Source organism: Budorcas taxicolor, chromosome 17 (genome assembly GCF_023091745.1).
Source record: "Budorcas taxicolor isolate Tak-1 chromosome 17, Takin1.1, whole genome shotgun sequence".
Lineage (NCBI taxonomy): Eukaryota > Metazoa > Chordata > Mammalia > Artiodactyla > Bovidae > Budorcas > Budorcas taxicolor.
In genome coordinates this window covers 68466537-68486532 of record NC_068926.1, presented here as the reverse complement: position 1 = coordinate 68486532, position 19996 = coordinate 68466537, and the positions used below count along the sequence as shown (strand labels likewise).

At 52.2% G+C, this 19996-nt stretch overlaps 1 protein-coding gene across 1 annotated transcript in view; it reads right to left on the bottom strand.

Annotated features, from left to right (window-relative positions):
* Positions 1-5899: 5899 nt before the first annotated feature.
* The window catches only part of KREMEN1 (kringle containing transmembrane protein 1), a 54399-nt gene continuing 40302 nt past the window's right edge, over positions 5900-19996 (bottom strand). The window contains exons 5-9 of the mRNA XM_052654633.1: positions 15508-15661; positions 13653-13985; positions 12718-12876; positions 11513-11597; positions 5900-9658 (exon numbers count right to left, since the gene is read on the bottom strand). Coding sequence (XP_052510593.1) covers positions 9490-9658; positions 11513-11597; positions 12718-12876; positions 13653-13985; positions 15508-15661 — 900 coding nt within the window. The 3' untranslated portion in view covers positions 5900-9489. The remainder of the gene's footprint in view (positions 9659-11512; positions 11598-12717; positions 12877-13652; positions 13986-15507; positions 15662-19996) is intronic.

Here is a 19996-nt window from a genome sequence, read left to right as displayed (position 1 = left end):
TAGGTGTGGCAGCAAGCCCGTCTCTTCCCTGCACCCCTCAGGGGCTGCCTTCCTCAGGTTCAGCTTCCGGTCCCTGTCACCCCAAACAAGACAGAGGCCCCGAGTGTGTTTCTGGGGTGGAGGGCTCCCAACCCTTGGGCCCAAGTTGCAAATGACTCAGTGGGGACGGAGAAGTGGCGAAGGGCCAAGGGCCACCTGTGAAGTAAGTTTCCTGCCCTGAGAGCCAGCTGGGGAGGCATGGAGTTGGAGAAAGGGAAACAGATTCTTTGCTGAGACCCTTTGCTAAGAGATTTGATGGCTGAGCTCAGTCAAGCAAGGCCGCGTGCAAAAGGGCGGCCCTGGCTGCCTCGTGGGACTGAGAAGGCCAGTTTCTAAGAGACTGAGGCTCCCCATGTGTGAAAGAGAAGTGATTTTAGCCCAGCGGTTGGCCAGGAGTCTGGCTCATGGTTCCAACTGGTGGGTATTAGCAGAGGAGAACAAGGCCTTGCTGAGGGTGGCAAATTGGTTATAATTAAGAGAACCTGGGAGGGCAAAACAATGCAAGGGCCACCAGCTGTCCTGGATCTGGGAATTCTTTCTCTGGAGGAAACCAGTCGCTCCCCACCCACCCTGCAGGGTAGTCCATTCGAGCAAAGCGCCTCCCCCATCACCACCTTATGCTCCCAGGGACCTCTTTCTGCTCCCCACCAGCACCTTTTCCTTCCTGGACAATTTAAACTCACCCAGCTGGCTTGTCCTTCAGGAAAGCAAACAGGCTTGGGGATGGGTTCAAGTCCCGAGGCCTGTGCTTCCTGAGTGCGTTACATAAACTCTCCGAGCCTCAGTGTTCTCATCTGACAGATGCGGATGGCAAGAAGGCCTAACCCGTCCAGCCGTTTTATGTGTTCAACAGGATGGGTGAGAAGCGGCTGGCCTGGCACCTGGGGCTGGCCTGCGGAGCTGCTGCCTGCTCTCCTCTGGCCGACAAGCTAAGAACATGTTAATTGTTGGGGGAGAATCAAAAGGCGTGTGACAGTTATATAAAATCCAGGTTTCAGAGTCCATAAATGAAGTTGTATTGGCACATAACCTGCCATTTGTTTATACAGTGAGTCCCCTACTTATACGAATGAGTTTCGTTCTGAGACTGCGTTCGCACGTCCAACTAAGTTAGCCTAGGTACCCGGCTAAGACAACTGCTTATATAGTACTGTATGGTAATCGGTTTATAATACTTTCCACATAAATAATACATACATAAAAAACTCACAAAATAAAACATTAGAAAAAATGTGTTTTTTTGCTTATTTATGTTTGGCTGGGTCTTCACTGCTATGCAGGCTTTCGTTTAGTTGCAGAGTGGGGGCTTCTCACTGTGGCGGCTTCTCTTGTTGCAGGGCATGGGGTCTAGCGTGAGCGGGCTTCAGTAGCTGTGGCTCCCCAGTTCTAGAGCACAGACACAGTAGCTGTGGCTCACGGCCTTAGCTGCCCTGCGGCATGTGGGATCTTTCCGACCCAGGGATGGAACCCGTGTCTCCTGCATTGGCAGGCAAATTCTTTACCACTGAGCCACCAGGGAAGCTCAAGAAGACATTTTTTTATCTTACAGGACAGTACCTTGAAAATTGTCGTAGTATAAGTACCATAGTTGGCATACAGGGGCTGGCATGTACGTTTGCATCTTTGAAAGCTTGCAACTTGAAGGTTTGTGTGTAGGGGACTTTCTGTTTATTGTCTGTGGCTGTGAGGGGTGGGCCTTGGTGCCCGCCTCCCACTGCCAATTCCCCACCCCCTCACGGAGTCACCCAAGGCTTGAAGACTTGCAGTGCTGGGGGTCCTTGGGGTTCCCTGGGGATGGGGCCGTGGTCCTAGCCCGTGGGGGATGCTGCCCTCAACCACTGCAGGTAGAGGTGAGATGTGACAGAGATCAGAGACTGTAGGAGCCAGGAAAGGTAAAATAGTTACTATTTAGCAATGCGGGAGACCTGGTTTGATCTCTGGGTTGAGACGATCCCCTGGAGAAGGGAATGCCTACCCACTCCAGTATTCTTGCCTGGAGAACTTCACAGACAGAGGAGCCTGGCAGGCCCCAGTCATGGGGTCGCAAAGAATCAGACATGACTAAGCAACTTTCATTTAGCCCTTTGCAGAAAAACTTGGTCAACTCCTGGCATGAGCACCCAACACTGGATGAGTGATCAGTAAGATGTATCCATGGTTACCATTATTATTATTCTCCTGGTCTAGTTTTAACTTTCAGGTACCCCTTGCTTTTGGCTTCACAGACAGACTATGAACCTGAAGTCCTTGGAAGGGTTTTGGGGGTATCTCTGAATCTCCAGAGAATCTCTATTTTTCTGTAGGTGAGGTCTTTTGGGGAGGGGCTTCATGACATTCATCTGATTCCTGAAGGAGTCTGTGTTCTCAAACAGGTAAAGAAGCATAGGTTTGATGCCTTCCTTATTGCAGGCACTGATCTGTATTTTCTGGGCTGTTTGGAGGCAACATGGATGATATTTGGGGCAGATTTCGGAAGGCCGCAGGGCCTCCCTCAGATACCCATGCCCCTGCCCAGGTGGGAGGGGCTTGCAGAGCACCAGGAACCAAAAGCCTTGGCTTTGCAGCCAGCAGACAGGGGTTCAATCCTGGCCTTGCCCTCCACTGGCCCGTCTGTTTCTCCGAGCCTCGGTTCCCAGGCTGGGTTGGCCCCAGGAGGACTTGGAGGGCTGACCACAGTGTCTGGTGCACAGGGTACCACGAAAAGGGTACCTGCTCTTACTGTTATCACCATCAGCATCCCTGGACATTCAGAAGCTTCCCTCAGCTCACCTGGAGCCCAAGAAAAGCTGCCCCATGTCTGGCTAACAGGAGGTTTGAATTCCCTCTGCTCTTGATTTGACTTTATCTTTGGTACCAGCAACTAAAGTGAGTTCATGAGACATATTCATACCGTCAGTCTGCTAAATAGCAGGCCCCCAATTCTGCTTTTTTAGAAGTTCAGTGGCTTCATTTGAACAGGGACAATAATAGACATTTCCTGAGAGTGAAATAAGAGATTGGAAGTGTCTCTGTTGCAAGAAGCTTGGCTGTTTCAGATTCTCCTGTTTTTGTTTTTTTTCCCACCTGAGGAGTTACTCTGGACCTCGAGCTTGGATCTGTTTTCCCTCTAAAATGCTTCTCTCTGCAGCCTGGTTCCCTGGCCCAGTCATCCACAGCAGGCAGGTTCATTCCAGGGCCGGTGACCACCTCTGAGAAGGCTGAGGGAATCTTCGGCGACAGGCCTGTCCTGGAGACAGGCCTCCGCACACAGGCTGGTCCACGGCCAGGCCGGCCCGGTGCAGTCTGCAGCCAGTTGCCGGGCGTGGTCCCATTCAGCAGGGGCCCAGTGGCTCCAGACAACAGCTGGAGACCAGGAAGGGAGACTTGCAGCTACAAGCAAATGTTGCTGCTTCTTGAGGTTGAAATGTTCTATCCCCAAAGTGCCCCTTTCAGCCAAGCAAAAACAATCCCCCACGGGGACCCGACCCTGCCACAGAGGAACAAAGGCGCCCCAGTTCTCTGTGTTCCAGAGACCGTCTGCAGTTTCAGGCACGCACAGCCCAGTGGGGAGAGGGGATGGTCATGTGATCTTCAAGCTTGAAGACAAGGTTGTCCTTGTCCAGGCCTTTTGTCTCTGGAGGAAGGCCCTTGGTTGCCTGACAGAGGATGAGGCTGACGCTGCCCTGGCGCCAGCTCCCAGGCGGGCAGGTTTTAGTGTCCCATCCTGCAGGTTCAGAACAAGGAGACGAGGTCAAGGTCAGGGGTCCCCGGAGTCCATCCGGACGGGCCGGGAGGAGGGCGCCTCCTGGCCCTGCTTCAGGCCAGGTGCCTGCCTTCTGGCTGCATGTGTTCACTTTTCTGTTGCAGGCGGATCCGTCTCTAAGAAGTTCACCAGCAAGGCCGCTCCATCTGTTCTCCAACAGCCATTAAAAATATTAGTATTTTCTTCAGGGGCAGGCGAGAGCTTCTGGGGAAGAGAGAAGGAGAACTCAGAGAAGACCAATGCTCAAGTGACACCGGCCTCTGAGGTGCCAGCTGAGATTGGGGTGGGCGTGGTGGTGGTGAAACCACCACGTCAAGGCGGCACCTTCCGGAGAAGCGTCTGGAATGACTGCTGTGCCCTGCCCTCTCTGTCCCTCGATGAATCTCTGGAGCGATATGGCCTCTAAGTCGAGGAACCAGTACTCTGTGGACGGTGGAAGAAGTGGCCAGTGGAACTTAAGGCCGTTGTCTGTGAGTGGACAATTCATTTCAGAGGAGAAGGTGACTACTGACCAAACTTCTCAAACGAGGTAAAAGGGTGTTCAGATTTCAGTGAGCGCCAGCATCAGTCAGGGGCTTCCCGGGGATTCTAGGGGGTCTGCGGTGGGGCCCAGGAACCTGCATTTCGAACAAGCACACGAGGGGTCCTCAGGCCAGTGGTCCAGGCGGCAGTCCGAGAAGCACATCTGCATCTAAGGCGGCGGTGCCGGTGGCCTTGCCCGGCCAATCGCTTCCTGAGAATTTGGACCTGGGGGCTTACAGAGAGCCAGCGGCAGCCTGATCCAGGTGGGTCGGAAGCCTGGCTTCTGGGGCTGCCTGCTCTCCTGCCCGCTGGCCAGCCCCACTCCCAGCCCTGCCCCGGCTCCCCTCCACCTGCCTGAGTGTGTCCGTGACACTGTCCTCAGCTGCTCCTGCCCAGACACACCCTGGGATATCCGCTGTGCCTCTGCTTCCACGGGCGAAGCCCCCAGGCCTGACCCTCCCTGGGCCTCAGGCTGCCTGTCCAGGGTCTAACAGTGTGGCCTCCACGTCCCATGGGGACCTCCCTTGACTCAGCCCAACAGAGCTCAGCACGTTTCCTCTTTTCATGTCCTTTACCGCAGAGACTGGCCTCTCTCTCCTCAGCAGCCAGGTCAGGACACTTGGGCAGCACCATGTTCTTCACCTACCAGCTGGATTCCAGAACAAAAAGGAGCAGCTACCGCTTATTGAAAACATACCACAGGTAACAACTCACCACAGCCAGGTGGCCTGAGTACTGTAACTGCCCTCACCTGGCAGGTGAGGAAATAGGCACCGGAGGGGCCGCTCACCCAAGGTCATGTGGCAAGTGCGGGGACGGGGTGAGCCCTGTGGAGGCGGCCGGCTCTCTCAGCCCTCCCCTCCCACCACAGCGCCGCTCTGGGGGCCCGGATAGGCTCTCGGCCTCTCTGACTGCACCCTTGGTTTAACCTCACTCTGACCTGTTTCCCGAATGCAAGTGGGAAATGCTTCTCAACTGGGAACCTGACACCGCTCCTCCACGGAAATCCTTCACAGGCTCCCTGCTGTATACCCTCAGCTTCGCAGCTGGGTCCCACAGGCTGACGCTCGGCTCCCTCAGGACCTGCTGAAAGGGGCTTTGGGGCGCACAGCCCTCACAGGAGAGGGCAACTCACACCCACGCTTCTTCCCTGTTATTAAAAAGGAAGGGGTGGGTGGGGGGAAGGGGAGAGGAAGTGCCGGCTACTCGGAATGGCAGGAGGAACCGTGTGGATGAGAGTCAAGCAGATCGCCAGCCTCCTCCACCTCCTGAGCCGGGGGTGCTGTGCATCTTACGGGAGCAGGCACTGGACTGACCAGCCTGAGGCCGCCTCAGACCCGGGGTCTGGTGCCCTCGCCTGTGGCCGCCCTGTGGGTGTGGGATCCCAACTCTTCAGAGCTCACCAGTCGGAGATCGGCTGCGGGTCAGAGGCACAAACGAGAGCTGAGCAACTGGGAGGCAGTGACCAGGGATGAGCCCGCGGTCCCCTAGCACAGCAACGTCCCAGCCCACGGGCTTGGGAGCCTCCCATAAACACAACAACCCTGGGCCTGTCGCAGTTTCTACAACAATGAGAATATTTATTTTCTCCAGAGGGTAAAAATAACATTTTTCTCTCTTTTGTAAAAGTTAAGTACCATTACATTCCATTTTCTTAAATAACAAAATCCTAAAAATATATATTAAATTGTATACAGTGCATCACACTTCATCTTATATTTTAAAATACATGATGTTTCTATTTTATTCTCAAAGTTGCATATTAAGAGCATATTTACAGGTAAAGCCTTGTCATCCAGAGTCAGGAGCCCCTTGGGAAGGTGAGTCTGGGTGTGGGTGGTCCTGACACCGTGAGGACCCCGTGGCAGCAGCCCCCACCCCCACCTGTGCTCCTGGCGACACGTCCTTTCCAAAGCAGCGGACTGACCTGGACTTTCCCCTACACCCCACTGCTGCCTCACTGAGTGTGTTCAACTCGGCAAGACGGGAACCTAGGAGATGGGCCCCCGGGGTCTGCAGGCTGAGGGTGAGGCCCCGTCCCCCTGAGCTGGCCAGCCTGAGGGGAGGCAGCTGCTGCGGCTGGAAGAGAAACACCCCACACCAGGGCGGCTAAGCTGAGAGCCCCAGCCAGGAGGTAGAACAGTGAGGAAGGTAAACGAGACACCAGAGGAAACAATCAGAAGGTTAAACATTCCCAAGACGGCAGCAAAAGCAGACGTCAAACAGCAAGGGAGACTGGGAGCCAAGAGGCTGCGGGCCGGCCCGGCTCTATGGGAGGCCGGGTGCGGCCAGACCAGGGACTGACCTCAGAGGCCGCCCACCGGCAAGTGCTCGGGAAGATGAAGTGCCAGGACTCACAGGGGTGTGGCGACACTGGGGTCAGGACGACCTGGCTGGATACAGAGCAGGTCCGACCACTCCTGCCAGGGGCTGACAATGGGCAGGGCGGCGGGAGGCTGGGGGGGGCGCCCCCTCCCCCCGGGGTTTGGCAGAAGGGCCAGGACAGCTGCGCCTGCAAGTGCTCTGATCTCTGTGGGTTTCTGGCTGACTGGAGTCTTGAGCCAGAGCCCACACTTCAGAAGTTACAGCAACCTGGTTACCTCACGCCCAGAAAGGGGGGGCCTCAACCCTGTTCTGATGTGTGGGCACCTGGGTTTATTCCTCTTTCCTTCTCTGTTCTGTGTGCCCGTGGCCACTTGGGGAAGAACATGAGCCCCGTGAGCCTTCTCCAGGGGCCAAGAGGCCAGGCTCCCCAGCTGGCTGGAGTGGGGTGTGGGCTGAGGGGGGGCCTGGGTCCCAGCAGCACCCCATCACCCCAGGACAGGGATGCTTTGCTCCACCGGGGTCCTCGGAGCCTCTAAGCTTCCTCTTACCTAAGCCCATGTGATCTGTCGTGTGCTCTGCTCAGGGTAACCCTTTCCAGTCCCCTCCAACCCCTACTTTCTCGCCTCTGAAGGGGTTTCTTAGCAGATCAAGTGCTGCCCCTTGGGTGTTCCTAGGTGCAGACGCCTCCCCTCTTCTGGGACAACTTGTGTCTCAAGTGTTTACTTAGGTGCAGGGGGCCCCTCTGGGCAGGTGGCTGACAGGTTCCAGCCAAGGTCATGGCCAGGTCAGGCTTAGAGACTTTGGCCTGGGACAATTTATGGCCCTCTCCCCCTGTGCCACCCTAAGGCTAGTGTGGGTTTTCAGGGCTGCTCCTGGGATGGTAAGTGGATCCTGGGTCACTGGGCTGCACCTGGGGTGGCAGGATGGATAGCACTGGGGATCCAGCACCTTGGGGATCTCTGAGAAAGGGCTCCTCTGGCTGCTCAGATACACGGTGACCTGAAGTCACCAAGTGTGACGACAGCAGGTGGGCCCACGGGACGCACCAGGGCCAGTGATCAGAGGGAGCCCGCAGCTTTGAGCAACTGCTCCTGGTCGGGCAGAGCCCTCCCAGCCACGATCCCACATTCCCTCTGCGTTGCTCAGGGACCTAGTGACCACACACACCTGACACTTGTGTTTGAGAGGAGATTCCACAAAGGCCGGGAATAGCTTAGAGGGGAGACTGCACATGCCATACATCCCAGTGGTCCTTGCACGTGGCAGGCCTGTCTCCAGATCCCGGGGGCCGGCAGACAGCTGCTCCGGGGAACTGCCTTTCCAGATCAAAGCCTCCCCCAGGGCCTGGGGCAGTGCCCCCGCCCTCCTGTGAGCTTGCTGCGTCTCCCACTCTGACTCTCCCCCCATGCCAGCTCCCAGCGTCTCTCTGGCCACTGGGGTCACCTCCCTGCAGCCCCACGTGGCCTTCTGTCTTTCTGGGAGCCGGGTGCAGATGGCTGCCAGTGTGGCAGACCCCCAGGGAAGGCCAAACAAGGAGTAGCCCAGGGGCTGGGGGAGGGGGGCAAAGTGCCTAAACAGGGAGCGGTGAGGCCCAAGGCCTACGTGCCCATAGGACAGCCTCACTCTGAGAAAAGCCAGGCCCACCCGCGGGGGCTGGGCCCTCCTCCCAGCTGCTGTGAGGGATGGCACCAACTCTACCACCCACGGCCACTGCAGCTGCAGCTCTCCATCTCCGGAGGCCTCTCCTGGAGGGTCTCCGGTTCCCACGCCCTCCCTCCTCACTCTGCACACCACTCTCTGCGGCTCCCCTCTGGGTCGGGGCAGGGGGGTGGTGGGACCAGAGACAAGAGCCCTCTTCTTCCCCGCCAAGCCATTCCAAAGCCCACCCTCTCCCCATAAGAAGGGGCATGGAGACCACCGAATGCCTAGGCCATAGGGAATTTCTCGTCCTCTTTTAAAAGGAGGGATAATTAAAGGAGGGACTGCTGGCACCCGGGGTCACAAGATGCTGCCTGGATGCTCCGCCATATACACTGTTCTGAACAGAGAGGCAGCCTAGGAGTCACCAGACGGGGCTTGGCTTGGGCTCCACGGGACCTCAAGCTGCTCAGGGACGAGGCCAGCAAACCCAGTGAGGAGTTACTGAGCACCTAGAAAAGCTTTCGGTGAAGTCTGCTGCGTGAATAGACGGCTGGACATTTCTTATGACCATCCCTCAAACCTATCTGCTGGTCACCAAGCTGCACAAAGAAGCCATAGAAAGTAGCCGCGGGTGAAGGTGTCAGGTTTGACCTGACGGCCTTCCAGGCTGGAGGAGAACCATCCTTGCCCAGAGCCCAGAGCTAGCACAGAGCATGGGCCTACATCATGGGCAGGGCAGCTAACGCCCAGGAGTACCGGACCAGGCCACCCCTCGGAAGAGCCTCAGAACTCTCTCTGCCTGGCCTGTTCCAAAGCAGCAAGACCAGGAGAAAGCCATCTGTGCATGGACAAAACTGGGAAGAAGCACTACCTACCCACTACCTGACAGTCGTCTAGAATGTACCTGAGCCCCACGCCCGACGCAATCATCCCGTCACCTCAGGCCCCATTGTTCCAATCCCCCACTCCTAGATCAGAGTGAGACGCAGGGGGCACAGACCGGGGACCTTGAGTCTCTCTCCTGAGTGTGGTGATGAAGCAGGTTGAATCCAGGCCAAGCAGCCCACGTGTCAGGTGCCTGCCCAGTCGGAAGACTGCTGCCCCGGAGGAGGCCAAAGGCAAGGCAGGGAAGAGTCGGTGGAAGGAAACCATGGGAGAGGCAGTCCCCAGGGGCGTCGAGTACAGAGGGATGTCGTGTCCTGGGCATGGAGGGGGAGCTTTTAGTCACTCACAAGAGGATTACGGTCATCTGGTTGACTCTGACACTTGAGCTTCTTCTTAAAGATGGAAATCGAAGTAGAAGGCTCATAAAAAATGCTCCAAATTTCCCCCGACGTCCCTGGTTGATGACAATCCCTAAGGTCCCCCGAGGCAGGAACGCGATGGGATCTGTCCAACAAAAATATCTTAATTTTTCAAGTAGAACAGAACTAAGTATCCAAAGCAACCTACCATTTCATGAGATACCTGCACCTATAAAATGGGATACTCGGTGAGGAGGCCTGGGGAAACCTAATAGCTGCCTTTAGAGACTAGAGGGATCGCCAGGCTGACCCAAATCCCATGGCATGGCAGTGCAGTGGGGCAGGTCCCAGCTCAGAGTAACGAAGAACCTTCTAGCTGGTAGGATTATTCCAATCTGGAAAGGGCTGGCCTGAGAGATCATGAGTTTTCAAAAATCTCTTTTTAAGCAGATGAACTTTTTTCGAATGACACTTATTCACAAGCTCATCTACCTAAACAGGATGAAGGCAAACCTGCTCTGCTGAGAGTGGGCCCTGCTTTTCTCCCCACCTGCCCTCCCTGTGTCAGCCCCTCGGGCTGCTGGGTGGGGAAAGTGCAGAGGGACTGGGTGTCAGATGGAAGATGCACACGAGCTTTGGGGTCTCGGTGCATGGTGAGGTGCTGGGCCCCAGAGACCACCCCGTCCCCTCCCTGCCATCGGGGACACACAGATGGGACTACGCCTGAGAGGCTTCCCTGGAGTATGTGAACTGTGACTCAAAAAAAAGAAAGAAAAACATATATATATATATGCATCCAAAGCAACCTACCATTTCATGAGATACCTGCACCTATAAAATGGGATACTCGGTGAGGAGGCCTGGGGAAACCTAATAGAGCCTTTAGAGACTGGAGGGATCAGTAAACAATAATAAGGACATTGTTTTCCCTGAAAAATGTACAGTGCAGGGTGGCAAGGCCTATGAGTAGTGCCAAAGTGGCCAAGGGCAGCCTTTACAGGGCAATAGAGGAGCCAGCATTTAATGTATGAAAGTCTGTGGCAGCCTCAGGGCAACTAAGCCCACGCATCGCAACCACCGAGCCTGTGGGCTGGAGCCCTCGAGCTGCACAGCTGAGCCCACGTGCTGCAGGTACTGAAGCCCGCACACCTAGACCCTGTGCTCCGCAACGAGAGAAGCCACCGCAGTGAGAAGCCTGCACACTGCAGCAAAGAGTAGCCCCCACTCAAAAACGCAGGACAACTGAGTCAGAGCACAAGCCAGAAAGTTGGGAAAAAGGTAGCTTTTACACCAACGCTCCTCCTTGAAATGGAGGAGACTTTATGTCAATTATCTCAATAAAACTGGGGGGAAAAGAGAAACGGAGAGAGCCTGGACTGGGAACCACAGGAAAGACAGAGCAGAGGTCCCGGAAGACGAGCAAGCCCTTCTATAGGTGCACAGGCTCCCGTGCAGAACAACCGCCCCTTTCCTGAAAGGCAGAGCAGTTAAACCTGAAAAAGTGGAAGCAAGAGAAGGAATTTTTTTCCCAAATTGGTCAGAATTGAAGGGTGAAGCTATTATAAGCTTCCTAAATAACTGCTTTAAAATAATTATTAAACAATAGTTAATAAAATTTCTCTTCCTAAGACTGTCTCACAGATTCTAGACGGCATCAGTAAATATACCTGGTATTATCCTAGGAATCTTTGCTGTTACGTAAATCACAAATCAGCACAAATCAGAACAATGGAAATTGTCCTGTTTTATGCCTGGACAATTTCAGTCCTCGTGAAATGATATCCTCTAGACTGGGGAGCAAACACAATCCCTCAAACCTTAGTGAGATTTGTTCAGGTGGACAATTCACTCTACAGAGAATGAGGGATGTCTACGGCTGTACACTGCCCAGTGTTGAGCACTTTGGAATTGTGTTCTGATGTTACAAGTGTTTTCAGACAACTGAAACGAAGTAGGAAATTATCTTCCCTTCCTGGGGCCGGGCAGCTCCCGTACTCACCTGAACGTGATGTGCAGAAGTATCTTTGCTACAATGGCTGTGACCGTGAGGATGAGGAGTGTTGCCAGGCCATACACTGTCCATCCTGCAAGTGTAAAACACCGGGGTGAGTGTGCACAAGGGGTGAATTTCGGACTGCGTGTGAGTTCAGTTTTCAGGAGGAGGTCTGTGTGGAGCCCTGAGGGAGCCCTGGCAGCTTGGGGTCGGGGGGCAGGCTGGCTGAGGGGTTCCCGGCAGGTGGGCATGGCCACAGGATGCAGCTGGAGCAGGGCTGGCATGGAGACCCAGTCCTCTGAGCACCTCGCCTGGTTCCTGACTCCCCTGTGGAGAGAGGCAGGCAGTGTGGTTCAAAGCACACTCAACTCAGAGTCAAAAGGGGTGGTACACATTCCATCTCCACCGCTGGGACCACTGTGTGACTGCAGATGAGTTACATAACCTCTCTGGGCCTCGGTTTCCTCATCTGAGGAATGGGATGAGTCAACTGTGGAATGCTACAGATACGCAAAGGACAGGACACACAGGGAGGGGCTCTCCTGCCTGACTCCCTGATGCGAGTCCTGCAGGGGAAAACCTTTAGAGCGGGGAATCACTAATGGTATCTGCAGCTCTACCAGCTCCTAAAGACTGCAGTTTCCTCGGCAGAAGAGGGAGCGACAGTCTGTGTCCAATCAAGTCACCAAGCTTAGACCACAAGACTACTGCTCCCTCTCTACCCTGCTCCTGTGGGGGCTGCCTTCACAGCTCAGGTCACTATCTGACTTCTCATTTTGCTTCTTGTCTTTCTCCTCCCACTTACAAGTGGCAGGAGGGCAGGGATTTTGTGTGGTTCTCTGTACAGTCCAGCACCTACAACAGAGCCTAGCATCATTAAAGCATTTACAGATCTGTCCAATGACTGAGGAAAGAGCTCTGGCAACTGCCAATGCATTTAGCGAACTATAAGTTGGGGCTGTGGAAAACACTGGATAAGCTTATTACATATCGTGTCCTAAAGGAGGTGAGCACTTTGCCTAAGGACTAAGGAATCAAGCCAGAGAGAAGATGTCCCTCCAAGGCCAGGACAAAGAGAGTCATGGAGCCAGGACCCCCAAGCCGCCTCGGAAAGGGAAACACCCAAGAGCACCCTGTTTCTGTAACTGCCTAGGGTGCTGCTGCCAAGCTCTGTGGCTCCCACCCCTTTGATGGTGTCTGGGAACGGCTACCTGGCACAGTCTGGCGTGGGTGGCTGGGGCTGGTGGTGATGACGTAGAGGACTTTGGAGGACCGGGCAGCGCTCACACTGAAGTTGGCCTGCTCCGTGATCACCTCGGCCAGCATCTGGTTGTCAGTGGGCTTTTCCTGTGGTGGGTCTTCCTTGATGGCTGGAAGATCAAAAGGAATTAGCTGGGGGAAAGCAGGTGGAGATGCCAAAAAGGAGGTGGCACTGGTTACAAAGAGGGGGCCATTTTCTCTGGTTCAGTCCTGGGGGCAATTCTCTGCCCTGGCCCCAAAGCAGAACCTGCCAGGCTCTGGCTCTGAAGGAGCCATCTGATGTCTCTGTGTGGACTCCGGGACATGCTTTAGGGTGGTCCTTCCCTTGTGCCTCTGCAGCTACGGTCCCTCAGTGTGAAAGGCCCTCTTGTTTCCTATCTGTCTGCCCCAATCCTACATGTCCTTCCAGCCTGTCCCACCTGTACACGGGAGCCACACACTGACTGAACTCTTCTCTAGGCTCCTGACATCCAGGGCAGAGACTAGGTCACGGATGCCTTCTGTGTACCCAGCACACGTATCCACAGTACAGGAGCATAGCTCCATGTTAGGATGGTCTGAGGACAGTGAACCAGGCTTTGGTGATTGGCAAGGGTATTCAGAGACAGGAGGATGAACCAAATGACCTCTTTGGAACCTTCTGATTCTACCAATCTCAGCTCTTTTAGTTATTTTAGCCTTTCCATAAAAACTGTCACGAGAATGACTAAAACAGCAAAACTCACAGGTGGCATCTCTTCCCTGTATCATGCAGCATGTACAAGTTATAAAACAGGAAGTGGGAAAACCCGCAGGTTGATTGGGCAGCTCCTGACACGCAAGAACCACCTGAAGTCTGCACATCATAACGAGGTGCAAGGGGGGCCCGAGGAGGCCGGGGCCTTACCTTGGTATAAGACGGCAAATCCCTGGGCTTGATTGATGCGATCAGAGAAGAAATACAAAATGATGAAATCCAGAGAGATGTTAAAGGACGAAGGCGGGCGGTTTCTCCCATTGAAACGGACCAGGACGCGGTGGGTGTAGCCATCCAGCAGCTCCACCATGTCTGCAGAATCCCGGATGTCAAACAAGGTGAAGTTGAAGTGGATGTGCGCGGCTCCTGGGACCCGGATGGTCCAGTAGCAGACCCTCCCCGCGGCATAGGCATCAGGAAAGTCAGGGGAATACACCACAGAGGTCATGGCCGAGTAATTCCCACCACAGGCGCCAACCAGAGCTGCAGGAGACAAAAGGACACTAGCCCTCAATCGGGGGCTTGGCCATGGGGTTTGCTTTCCAAAGTGTTACAAACGAAACTTCTGAGCGGATGGGATCCAGTCTAGTATGTTGCTTTTTGTCTGCAAAACCAGACCATCTTATGTTTCAGGATCAAATCACAGAATGGGTAGCTTAAACCCTGAACAAATGACTGGAAGCTTTTTTTTCTCCCAGGAGACCTCAGAGTGAGCACACAGCGTGGCAGTACAGCCAGGCGGGGGCCGGGCTGGAGTCAGAGAGTCTGGGTTCGGGACCAGCTGGGCCGTGTGATCCCAGGGGCTCACTTCACATCCAGACCTCTCACTTCTCTCGGCTTTGAGGGTGGAGAGACCACCACCTGCTCCTGTATTATATGAATGTGTGAGGACAGATGAGACAAAGCACATGAAAACACAGGCCTCTCTGCAGGGGGCACTAAGTGAAGTGAGGGCCTCCCGGGTACCTTAGGGGTGCAAGGCTCATGGGAGGGGCCACACTTGTTTTTGAAGTGGGACACTGTGGCACAAGAAATGACCTGAAAACAGGAAGTTCCCTCATTACTCTGCACCAGCACATCTAATGTCTGGACCCCCGGTTCTGAGCGGCAGGTTCAGGGAAGGGGACACACCACTTCACAGTCTTATGTGGTGAGGTGAAGACAAGAGCCTAGAAATCAAAGTCCTCAAGAGGAAGGGCAGGCCCAGGATTTACAAAGCAGGCCAGGTTGTGGGGGGCACCCACTTCCCTTTAGGATGTAGAAAGCTGCTTCCATCCTAACACTGAGAAGAAGCTCAGAACTTTTTCTTCAACCCATCAGAAAGCTGAGGTCTCAAGACAACCAAGGGATTTTAATTCTAAAAAGAAGCTCCTCTGAGGAGAGTCAGGCCACACAAAGTGCTTCATCCTTGACAGAGCACAAGAAGGAGAGTGGGCCACCATGAAAGCAAGGAAGAAGAAAGCAGCTAAAATTTTAACTAATGTCTAAAGGCTGAATATGGACCAGCCTCTCAGTCCAGGATGCCCGGAAGCCCCGGACACAACAGTCTGCACTCACTTGTACGCACTTCTGTGCAGGCCTCCATCCAGTGCCCATGAGAAGGACCGGGGTGGGGCAGGAGACCAAAGGGTCCCCATTGGTGAGACCAGTGGGCAGGAGGTGTTGAGCTGCTGCTGGGGGACTGATACCCTGCTCTCTTCCAGAACCCTCCTGGAGCAAAAGCCTGAAGTTGAGAGGAAGGGGCCACACACCCTTCTGCTCCCAGGCCCCTGTCTGTCCCTGGGAGCTGCTGTTACTCTTGTCAGAGTAACCAGGAGAAGACTCATTGCCTTTGGAGGAATAGCAGAGGCAAAAGGCACCTGCCCCTGGCCTGCAGCAGGTGCTTAGTAAATACTGCAGGTGAATGACTGCACAGCAGGGAGGCGGGGGCAGACAATGGGCGGGCGAGCTTCCCTGGCCCAGGGTCCCCAAGCCTTGGACAGCGCAGGGCCCGGGGCATACTCACTGTCGAAGATGATGACCCTGCCATCACCCCCACAGGGCTGGGTGTGGTCCCCAAAGCAGACGCTGCTGCACTCAGTACTGGCTGCCTCCCCGTCCTTCCAGTAATCAGGGTCGTTTCCACAGAAGCAAGCGTAGCCCGACTCTATCCCGGCAAACTGCCATGACAGAGAAGCAGCACTTGGTAAGTGTCAGTTGGGGTGTCAGGCGGCCTGGCCGGGTCAGCCCCTCGGCAAGCAAGCACCTTGTCCTCCCAGCCCACCTTCCCTGGATCCTCTACCTTGGTCCTGCCCCACTCTCACCGCACTTCACTACATGCTGTCTTGTAACTGTAATTGTGTACCACCACGGGTGCTTCCCCTCCTGAGCATCTCTTACTTATGTTTGCAATTCTACTGTATTTAACTCAGTTAAAGGCAGGGATCCCATTAACTTGAAACATTAATAACAGCTAAACATTTTATTGAATGTTTACTATGTGACAGGTGGTAAATGCTTTGAAGTTAGTGCTTATTGCAAACTTATTGTAGGCCCTATGAAATACATTTTAAAATTAACTGATTTATTTATGGCTACCCCAGATCTTTGTTCCTGTGCACAGGTCTCTCTAGTTGCAGTAAGCAGACTTCTCATTGCAGTGGCTTTGGAACGCAGCCTCTAAAGTGCACGGGCTTAGTTGCCCTGTGGCATGTGTAACCTTCCCGGACTAGAGATCAAACCTCTGTTCCCTGCATTGGCAGGTGGATTTTTTCTTTTGTTTTTTTTTGTTTGTTTGTTTTTTACTTTTCTTTTGGCAGGTAGATTTTTAAACCACTGGACCACCAGGGAAATCCCCTATTTAACATTTTTATTTTTATATTACCATACAATACAACCATTTGTATGGTGTACAGGCCTAAGGATTTTAACCCATGAATAAATTCGTACAACTGCCACTACAAGCAGGACACGGAGCATGAGCAGTAATCTTTCTCGTACTGTTGCTCTATAGTTCTCTGTGAGCCCTCAGTTCAGTTGCTCAGTCGTGTCTGACTCCTTGTGACCCATGGACTGCAGCACACCAGGCTTCCCTGTCCATCACCAACTCCCAGAACTTGCTTATTAAACTCATGTACATTGAGCCAGTGATGCCATCAAACCATCTTATCCCCTGTCATCCCCTTCTCCTTCGGCCTTCAATCTTTCCCAGCATCAGGGTCTTTTCCAATGAGTCAGCTCTTCCCATCAGGTGGCCAAAGTCCTGGAGTTTCAGCTTTAGCATCAGTCCTTCCAATAAATATTTAGAACTGATTTCCTTTAGGATTGACTGGTTTGATATTCCTGCTGTCCAAGGGACCCTCAAGAGTCTTCTCCAATACCATAGTTCAAAAGCATCAATTCCTCGGTGCTCAGCTTTCTTTATGGTCCAACTCTCACATCTATACAGGACTACCGGAAAAAACCATAGCTTTAACTAGATGGACATTTGTCAGCAAAGTAATGTCTCTGCTTTTTCATATGCTGTCTAGGTTTGGCATAGTTTTTCTTCCACGGAGCAAGCATCTTTTAATTTCATGGCTGCAGTCACCATCTGCAGTGATTTTGGAGCCCAAGAAAATAAAGTCTCTTACTGTTTCGATTTTTTTCCCCATCTATTTGCCATGCAGTGATGGGAATGGATGCCATGATCTTCATTTTTTGAATGTTGAGTTTTAAGACAGCTTTTTCACTCTCCTCTCTCATTTTCATCAAGAGGTTCTTCAGTTCTTCTTCACTTTCTGCCATAAGGGCGGTGTCATCTGCATATCTGAGGTTGTTGCTATTTCACCCGGCAATCTTGATTCCAGGTTGTGCTTTATCCAGCCCTGCATTTCGCATGATGTACTCTGCACATAAGTTAAATAAACAGGGTGACAATATACAGCCTTGACTTACTCCTTTCCCAATGTGGAAGCAGTCCGTTGCTCCATGTACAGTTCTAACTGTTGCTTCTTGACCTGCATACAGATTTCTCAGGGGACAGGTAAGGTGGTCTGGTATTCCCATCTCTTTAAGAATTTTCCACAGTTTGTTGTGATCAACAGTTTAAAGGCTTTGGCATAGTCAATAAAGCACAAGTAGATGTTTTTCTGGAACTCTCTTACTTTCTCTAGGATCCAGTGATATTGGCAATTTGATCTCTGCTTCCTCTGCCTTTTCTAAATCCACCTTGAACATCTGAAAGTTCTTGGTTCCCATACTGTTGAAGGCTGGCTTGGAGAATTTTGAGCATTACTTTACTAGTGTGTGAGATGAGTGCAATTGTGCAGTAGTTTGAATTCTTTGGCATTGCCTTTCTTTGGGATTGGAATGAACACTGACCTTTTCCAGTCCTGTGGCCACTGCTGAGGTTTTCAAATTTGCTGGCATATTGAGTGCAGCACTTTCACAGCATCATCTCTCAGGATTTGAAATAGCTCTACTGGAATTCCATCACCTCCACTGGCTTTGTTCATAGTGATGCTTCCTAAGGCCCACTAGACTTTGCACTCCAGGATGTCTGGCTCTAGGTGAGTGATCATGCCATCGCGGGTATTCGGGTCATTAAGATCTTTTTGTATAGCTCTTCTGTGTATTCTTGGCACCTCTTGTTAACACCTCTGCTTCTGTTAGGGCCATACTGTCTCTGTCCTTTATTGTGCCCATCTTTGCATGACATGTTTCCTTGGCATATCCAATTTTCTGGACGAGGTCTCTAGTCTTTCCCATTCTATTGTTCTCTGCTATTTCTTTGCACTGGTCACTTAGGAAGGCTATCTTCTCTCTCCTTGGTGTTCTTTGGAACTCTGCATTCAGATGGGTATATCTTTCCTTTTCTCCTTTGCTTTTCGCTTGTCTTCTTTCCTCAGCTACTTGTAAGGCCTCCTCAGATAACCATTTTGCCATTTTGCATTTCTTTTTCTTGGGGATGATTTTGATCATAGCCTCCTGTACAATGTTACAAACCTCCATCCATAGTTCTTCAGGCACTCTGTCAGATCAAATCCCTTGAATCTATTTGTCACTTCCACTGTATAATCGTAAGGGATCTGATTGAGGTCATACACTAATTAGTTTTCATACTATAGTTTTAACTTTTTAAGACTGTCATATGCTAGAGACCAAATGTCCATGTCTGCCCCTCCCCTGCAAATTTATATGTTGAAAGCTAATTCCCAATGTGATGGTACCTAGTGGTGGAATCTTTGGGAAGTGATTCATGAGGGCATGTGCTCATGAATGGGATTAGAGCCTTTATAAAAGAGACCCCCTTTCCCCTTCTGCCATGTGAGGACACAGTGAGGAGACAGCCATCTATGAAGCAGGAAACAAGCCATCACCAGACACCAAATCTGCCAAAGCCTTGATCTTGGACTTCGCAGCCTTCAGGACTTTGAGAAATGAATTCTTGTTGTCTTTTATTTAATTGGAATATAGTTGGTTTACAATGTTGCGTTAGTGAATGCTTGGTTTAGACCAAGTACTTTGCATACCATTCAGAATAGACTCAGACACACTATACGCAGAATCGTATTCTGAGGCTGGCTCCTTTCCCTCAGCATAGTCTCTCTGAGGCTCCTCTGAACTGACCTAGAGTTTGCTGAGTGGCAGTTTATTGCATGAGTGTACCACAGGTTGCTAATCCATTGAGTTGTTTTGTTTTTCATGATTATAAAACAGAGCTGCTATAAACATTTGTGTATATTTCTGTGTGAACATAGGCTTTCCTTTCTCTAGGGTAAATATCTAGAAATAGGATTTCTGGGTTGTAATTTCTCTACCTTATTAACATTTGCTTTTGTCCTTAAAAAAAAAAAATCAGAGCCATCCTAGATTAATTATTGTATGAAATGGTATCTCATTGATTTTGATTTGCATTTCCCTAAGACTAGTAATACTGAGCATCTTTACTGCACGAAGTGTAAAAAAATTTTTTTGATTGACCAACCTAGATAGAATATTGAAAAGCAGACATTACTTTGCCAACAAAGGTCCATCTAGTCAAGGCTATGGTTTTTCCAGTGGTCAGGTATGGAAGTAGAGTTGGACTGTGAAGAAAGCTGAGTGCCGAAGAATTGATGCTTTTGAACTGTGGTGCTGGAGAAGACTCTTGAGAGTCCCTTGGACTGCAAGGAGATCCAACCAGTCCATCCTAAAGGAGATCAGTCCTGGGTGTTCATTGGAAGAACTGATGTTGAAGCTGAAAGCCCAATACTTTGGCCACCTGATGCGAAGAGCTGACTCATTGGAAAAGACTCTGATGCTGGGAGGGATTGGGGGCAGGAAGAGAAGGGGACGACAGAGGATGAGATGGCTGGATGGCATCTCCAACTCGACGGACATGAGTCTGAGTGAACTCCGCGAGATGGTGATGAACAGGGAGGCCTGGCGTGCTGCGATTCATGGGGTCGCAAAGAGTCGGATACGACTGAGCGACTGAACTGAACATAGGTAGAATGTTGAGCACATTTTCATGTGCTTATTGACCATTTGTA